At 46.0% G+C, this 7,541-nt stretch overlaps 1 protein-coding gene across 1 annotated transcript; it reads right to left on the bottom strand.

Moving 5' to 3' along the window:
* Window positions 1-450: 450 nt before the first annotated feature.
* Window positions 451-7,121, bottom strand: cUnh4orf33 (chromosome Un C4orf33 homolog). Its single transcript, XM_079238180.1, has 6 exons — window positions 7,001-7,121; window positions 6,329-6,522; window positions 4,902-4,962; window positions 4,759-4,810; window positions 4,465-4,664; window positions 451-910 (listed from the first exon to the last, which is right to left on the bottom strand). Exons 2-6 carry the CDS (start codon window positions 6,507-6,509, stop codon window positions 814-816), a joined length of 591 nt encoding a protein of 196 aa, XP_079094306.1. The 5' UTR covers window positions 6,510-6,522; window positions 7,001-7,121; the 3' UTR covers window positions 451-813.
* Between the last annotated feature and the right edge of the window lie 420 nt (window positions 7,122-7,541).

Below are 7,541 nucleotides of genomic sequence, written 5' to 3'. Positions count from 1 at the left end.
CCAAAAAATCAGAATTGAATCAAATCAGGACAAAAGCGCATCGTCACAGCTCTAGTTGTGAGATACTGAGATACAAGAAGCAGAAATGAGCCTAAAGAAGCAAGCTGGTGGTTCTGGCTGCACCACCTGGGTCCAAACATGTCGATGGAAACGATCTTCTTGTCCATCTACTGAAGAGGAAGCAAAAACTGGACTAAACCAACAGGGTTTGATTTGGTTTCACAGTTTATTAAAGACAAGAAAATGAAGCCAAATAACAGGAATAAAACAAAACATTCTGTTGAAAATGAGTGGGAAGAAGCCTGTTAAGCAAACAGCATTCCCCGATAGATGAAACTAACACTTGTCAATCACCATCACAATTAAATCAATACAGAAACATATTTCATTGTAAAATGAATTCAGTCCAAGTCGTGGAATGATTCCAAAAGGACCTAATTATAAGGCGCTCTGATCCAAACGCAGATCCCACACATTAGCTGACTGCGTTCCCAAACAATCGCCGGGACTCAACAAAGAGCCCAATGTCAGAACTGGCACAGAGTACATCATAAGTACTGTACGTTAGACTCTGCTGAAGCAATTTAAGGTGATGTCCAATATCCTGTGATGTGTGCATGTGTATGTGTGTGTTGTTGCGCAGAAAAGTGTGAGGTCTAACACGGCCTGACAAGCTGTCATATCGTTTTATATCGCTAACTAATAAAGATTGATTGCCCTTTGTTCCCTGTCAAACGGTGCGTCTACTTTTACCCTGTTGCTGCTGCTGTGAGTTTGTGTGTCTGCGTGTGCGCACAAGGAGAATAAAGAAGCTCAGGGCTTCCCTAACCACAGATCAGAGCCTGGCTGGATCCAGTCCGCTCCCATGATGCTTTGCAGGCGGAAATCTTTGAAGTACTCCAGGCGATGGCTGAGAGACAGATGTAGAGGCGAATTAACCAAACATTTAAGCAAACACAGCTCCATCAGAACTCATTTAAACTCACTTTTAGGTCATGCAGACAGGTTTAAGTAGTTGTTAGGTGTTTTTTTTTTTTAAAGAAGGTGGAAAACAGATATGTTAAAATACCCACATGATGGCTTAAACATGTTTCCTGTGATCTTATTACAGTCATCGTGCAGACAACTCAAACGTCAGTGAACGCTACACCTTTACAGCTGCAGCTACTGACGGGAAGACAAGAGGCATGTGAAGGCAACACAAGGTGGGACTTGTGTCCTGCCAAGCAAATCCACTGATTCTCCACACACTGACAAACACGTTCAAAGCTTTTTCTATCATAACTTCTAACTTCTGCTGTCAATTATTGTAATTTCATTTCTGATTTAATTGTGATTTGTTCGTTCTAGTCTTTTATTCTTCTTTACCCATATGAAACTCTTTTAATGTTTTATGTAAAGTACTTTGAGTTGTCCTGTACATGAGGAGTGCTATACAAATAAACTTGCCTTGCCTTGTTCTGTCTGTGTGCTGCATTGTATCTACAACCAACTGGTGATATGAGAGCTGATTGAAACCTGCCATAGCACTGATAAGGACAGTATTCATACACTATACTGCTAAAGGTAATCATTCATTCATGCAAATAATTATATTCAGGTTGTTCCAATCACTTCCAAGGCCACAGGTGGATAAAGTCAAGCCCAGTGCAGACTTTAGAGGACTGTCTCTACAAACATTTGTGAAAGAACGGATCGCTCTCAGAAGCTCAGTGAATTTCATCACAGTACCTTGATATGATGCTACCTGTGTCGTGACGTTTCCTTCATACTGAATACAGTCGACTGTCGGCTGTATTATAACACAGCTGAAGCATCTGAGAGCAACACACTACAGATCTCCGAACTTCATGTGATTAGCTCCACAACAGTGCCTCGACAGCCTTGTGGTTTGGTTTCCACGGCTGAGCTGCTGCATCTGAGCCAAACATCACCACGTGCAAAGCATTGGGCACAGTGGTGAGAAACCCACCACCGCTGGACTCTTGAGGAGTGGAAACGTGTTCTCTGGAGCGACAAATCACGCTTCGCCATCTGGCAATCTGGTGGACAAGTCTGGGGTTTGGCTGTTGCCAGGACAACTGTACCTGTCTGACTGCATTGTGCCGAGTGTAAAGTTTGATGGTGTGGGGTTGTTCTTCAGGAGCTGGGTTGGCCCCTCAGTTCCAGTAAAAAAAACTCTGAATGCTTCCGTATACAAAGAGATTTTGGACGATTCCATGTTCCTAACTTTATTAGGAAAATGGTTCCTTCCGGATCATAAGCTCTCTCAGATGACCCCACCCTGCCACCATCCAAACCCACAGCGTCACCATCCACACCCACCCCGCCAAAATCCACACCCACCCCGCCAACATCCACACCCACCCTGCCACCATCCAAACCCACAGCGTCACCATCCACACCCACCCCGCCAACATCCACACCCACCCCGCCAACATCCACACCCACCCCGCCAACATCCACACCCACCCTGCCACCATCCAAACCCACAGCGTCACCATCCACACCCACCCCGCCAACATCCACACCCACCCCGCCAACATCCACACCCACTCTGCCACCATCCAAACCCACAGCGTCACCATCCACACCCACCCCGCCAACATCCACACCCACCCTGCCACCATCCAAACCCACAGCGTCACCATCCACACCCACCCTGCCACCATCCACATCCACCCTGCCACCATCCACACCCACCCTGCCACCATCCAAACCCACAGCGTCACCATCCACACCCACCCCGCCAACATCCACACCCACCCCGCCAAAATCCACACCCACCCCGCCAACATCCACACCCACCCTGCCACCATCCAAACCCACAGCGTCACCATCCACACCCACCCCGCCAACATCCACACCCACCCTGCCACCATCCAAACCCACAGCGTCACCATCCACATCCACCCTGCCACCATCCACACCCACCCTGCCACCATCCACATCCACCCCGTCACCATCCACACCCACCCTGCCACCATCCAAACCCACAGCGTCACCATCCACATCCACCCTGCCACCATCCACACCCACCCCGCCACCATCCACACCCACCCTGCCACCATCCAAACCCACAGCGTCACCATCCACATCCACCCTGCCACCATCCACACCCACCCCGCCACCATCCACCCCGCCACCATCCACATCCACCCCGCCAACATCCACACCCACCCCGCCAACATCCACACCCACCCTGCCACCATCCAAACCCACAGCGTCACCATCCACACCCACCCCGCCAACATCCACACCCACCCCGCCAACATCCACACCCACCCTGCCACCATCCAAACCCACAGCGTCACCATCCACACCCACCCTGCCACCATCCACACCCACCCTGCCACCACCCACCCCGCCACCATCCACACCCACCCCGCCACCATCCAAACCCACAGCGTCACCATCCACACCCACCCTGCCACCATCCACCCCGCCACCATCCACACCCACCCCGCCAACATCCACACCCACCCTGCCACCATCCAAACCCACAGCGTCACCATCCACACCCACCCCGCCACCACCCACCCCGCCACCATCCACATCCACCCCGCCACCATCCACCCTGCCACCATCCACACCCACCCTGCCACCACCCACCCCGCCACCATCCACATCCACCCCGCCACCATCCACCCTGCCACCATCCACACCCACCCTGCCACCATCCACCCCGCCACCATCCACACCCACCCTGCCACCATCCACCCCGCCACCATCCACCCTGCCACCATCCACACCCACCCTGCCACCATCCACCCCGTCACCATCCACACCCACCCCGCCACCATCCACCCCGTCACCATCCACACCCACCCCGCCAACATCCACACCCACCCCGCCACCATCCACCCCGTCACCATCCACACCCACCCCGCCACCATCCACCCCGTCACCATCCACACCCACCCCGCCACCATCCACCCCGCCAACATCCACACCCACCCCGCCACCATCCACCCCGCCAACATCCACACCCACCCCGCCACCATCCACCCCGCCAACATCCACACCCACCCTGCCACCATCCACCCCGCCACCATCCAGCGACGCTGCAGTATCTTTAACCGTGCATCAGTTAGGATATAAACATCTGGCTTCGACCTGCTGTGGGGAAACGATATCTTGGGGATCTGTTCACACTGGGAGCCGGCCCACTCATGACCACAGAGACTGACTGGGGTCCACACAGCAGACATATGGCTGCGCTGCAGGACACCTACAGCCACAACAACCCTGCAGACCAGGAACCCAGTATTCTGCCTGACTGTAGCCCACACTTCCATCAATTTTACCTGAACCTGAAAGTCTGATTGGCTCTTTTTTTTCACCTGCCGTCTCCTTCATGTCAAAATGATTACTTAGTTCAGTGATTGTTCAGGATTTTACAGCTAGATGGATCATTATTAAGTAGTCATGAACTGTGAGTTTTGACTGCCTTTCTATACTTACAAGTTTGGCTTTTGGCCTTCAGCTACCTCCTCTTTTGGGATGGGGTAGAGAGCCTCGTATGTACGCTTCTCCCCTGAGCCGTGGATGGCGTAGGAGTTCATCTTGTTGACATTGGGAGGGAAGTATGACCAGGGGATCAGAGCTTCACCTGTCCACCTATCCCCTGTGATTGTGGCTGTGAAGACCATGGGAAGCTGTTGCTGGAGGAAGAAATAAGGAGAAAAGTAAGAAACACTTTCCTTGCACCTGCCACACATAACGATCTGATGAATGGCTCCTTAGACTTCAGCATACCACGAAGGCTTGGCCAACTCCTGACAGTAACAATATGAGGTGCTGTCCATGCCTTAAAGAGAAATACAGATGTTTCAGTGTTGTGCATGAACAAATATAAGACCACACGCACGGACAGAATAAGAACTTAGCTCAATACTTACGGGCAAAGCTCCACCTCCAGGTAATTTTCTGTGGTGCTATCAAGGAAGAAGGATTCCACAACTGGCAAGATTAAAAAAAAAAAAAAAAAAAAAAAAAAAAGAAAATTAAGATAAGACCTTTAATCTCATATTAATAAACTGCTTAAGAGCTGTGATTAACTTTATCAGTAGCTATAGCAAAAAACAAGACAATAATTAAATCATTCAAGTCATTAATTCCAAAGTAACGGTTCAACAAACATGGACGAATATACAATAACAGAATATATACTTTTTTAATAAGATAAAAGCACCAGCACACTCGTTAACATAACAACGTGCTCATTATCTACCTCCACTGTAATAGGCTGGGTTCTATTAAGTAACATTAATGAGGGCAAATATGTTGGGCTCATTAACCGAAAATCGAACTTCCTTAAGGTCAATTAGAAAGGATTGTTATTACTCAACCTCATTACAAAGTTTAATTGCTATGCAACGTCATAATGATAACGTGGTTGCTATAATGGTCTCATGAACACGGGCAGGCCCTCTTTCTCAGACCACATTGGACTTTTTATACCGTTTTATTTCATTTTTCATATACAGTAGGTTATTCATGAGTGGAACAATAATGTCATAATATGTACAACAATTGGAAGAAGCAGTGGGAACTACAAAAGGCATGTATTTGCAAAATCATGCAACCTATTTAAGCAAGCCACAAGTTCAGCCTCTGAAGTTTAAACAGTTCCTTTTTAATCAACTCTGTGGTGTTTGTGGGTGGAATATTTATGCTGTTTTTCATTGGTTATTAAAAGGGATTGAAAATATATTTTAGCATCTTGGAAAACATTTTTTGTAGCTTAGTTAAATTTATGTGAGAAGATTGCTTTTCACTTGTATCATTTAGATATTAAGCTGAGGTCAAGCGAAGGCGATCTCCGGTAGGCGTAAAGAGAGCAAGGGACTGGCTACCAAATAAACAAATTAAATATAACCTGTAAATTAATCAGAGAAGGCTTCATCTCTAAAACTTTCTTCCTTTTGTAAGCCTCTGATTGTAGTTTTACTATTAGTGAGCGGATGCAAAAAAGATGCAATCTCCTAAAGAATATTTGTTTTCTCCAGAAACACAGATGCTGTCATTTTCTGTGGAAAAATAGGAACTTACTGTCTCTGTCTTCACTGTGTGACAAATTCCACTTGTGATCAAATATTTTAAGATAAAAATGTTATATTTTAATAATAAATCTTTGAATATATCAAAAAAGAATATTAAATATTGATGCAGAATTTTTAAAACAGTTTACTTTTAGTTACAGAATGGTAAATCGGAATATTTCCTCTATTTGGGAGAATTTCATTATGACTTTGTAAAAGCTATCACTTCATAAAAAATTCAAACACCTACATAAAAAGAGTGAAACACCAACATTTATACCCACCTTCATAGTCCCAGAGTCCAGGGAAAGCTTGACTGGGGGGCCCTGCAGGAGCCTCAGGGTCATTGAAGAAAGGACCAGATACTTGCATCTTCAGCCCTCCTAACCCGGGGGAAAAGACAACCTTGATGGGGTCATGATGCACAAGGTCGCTGTCCCAGGTGTGCTGAATCTCAAACTCCATTTGTGTGAGTGGGCTTAAAAAATAAACAAACAGTGAGTTAGTAAGAGAATCCAGTGTAGAAAAACAGGAACTTTTTCGGCACTTACAGAGATTCACAACATGATAGAAAGAGGATCAGTGCTAAAAACCCAAACCCACTGTTTGCCTTCATGTTGGCAAGCCTTTGCATTTGCTACAATGGACCTTCAGTACAAAATGTGAGGACTAATAAATATATATCCCGTTTTACGATTTAAGCAAGTTGTTATCTAATTAGGTCTAGTACGTCTGTAACTCAGTAACTTTACAGCAATTTCCTCGGTGATAACGGAAACTTGAAAGCAATCTTACTTTATTTCATTGCGGTCAATGACTAAAGATGAAATTAATGTAAAATAGCTAAATAACGAAAACACTTTTCCTTCCAATAAACACGTAAGCAGTAAAAGACACCCATTTGCTTCCTAAAGTTCTTTACTCGCGATAAAAAAGGAAACAAAAATGTGTATTACTTTAATGGGAAAATGTGGCGTCTTCGATGTCATGTAGAAGTATTAAATACAAAACTAAAACAGTAAATTCCCATAGCTGGCATATCTCTGCAAAATAAACAACAGATGCTTCCCTATTCCGAGAGGAACCGTGTATACATCCGTTGTTTACACGGAACTACTTCAGCGGTGCACACCCTCGTCATTGGTTGTTTTTTGTTTTGCTTTAAAACGGTAGGCGGAAAAAAATCAAAGTAAAACACAAAATTATGAGCTTATATAAAACAATACATGCAGTTATCGTTTAACATATTAAATAAATGTCACACGAGGGAAACACGGCTGCACTGATTGTTGTTTAGATTAAAACGCATATTTAACCCGCAAAGTAAAGCCGTGATTGCTAGCAGAGGGTCTCCATGGTAACGGAGGAAAACTAGCTCGGTCGCTGCTATGATGGATTAAAACCCGATTAATGATGATGATTAATACTAATGATGATGGATTAAAACAGCGTTTTAGTTGTCTGTCGACTCCGTCTGCTGTTGAATAACAAGTTAGC

This window comes from Telmatherina bonti (genome assembly GCF_933228915.1).
Source record: "Telmatherina bonti genome assembly, chromosome: 3".
Classification (NCBI taxonomy): Eukaryota; Metazoa; Chordata; class Actinopteri; order Atheriniformes; family Telmatherinidae; genus Telmatherina; species Telmatherina bonti.
Note: the sequence above shows the minus strand (reverse complement) of the source record. Positions and strands in the feature narration are given on the sequence as shown.

What these genes read in the sequence shown, in the direction of transcription:
- cUnh4orf33 (XM_079238180.1), bottom strand. Translation starts at nt 6,509, where the DNA reads ATGGAGTTTGAGATTCAGCACACCTGGGACAGCGACCTTGTGCATCAT. An exon ending in TGGACTCTGGGACTATGAAG is followed by an intron (nt 4,963 to 6,328) that starts GTGGGTATAAAT and finishes TAATCTTGCCAG; the next exon opens with TTGTGGAATCCTTCTTCCTT. An exon ending in GAAGGCCAAAAGCCAAACTT is followed by an intron (nt 911 to 4,464) that starts GTAAGTATAGAA and finishes TCTGTCTCTCAG; the next exon opens with CCATCGCCTGGAGTACTTCA.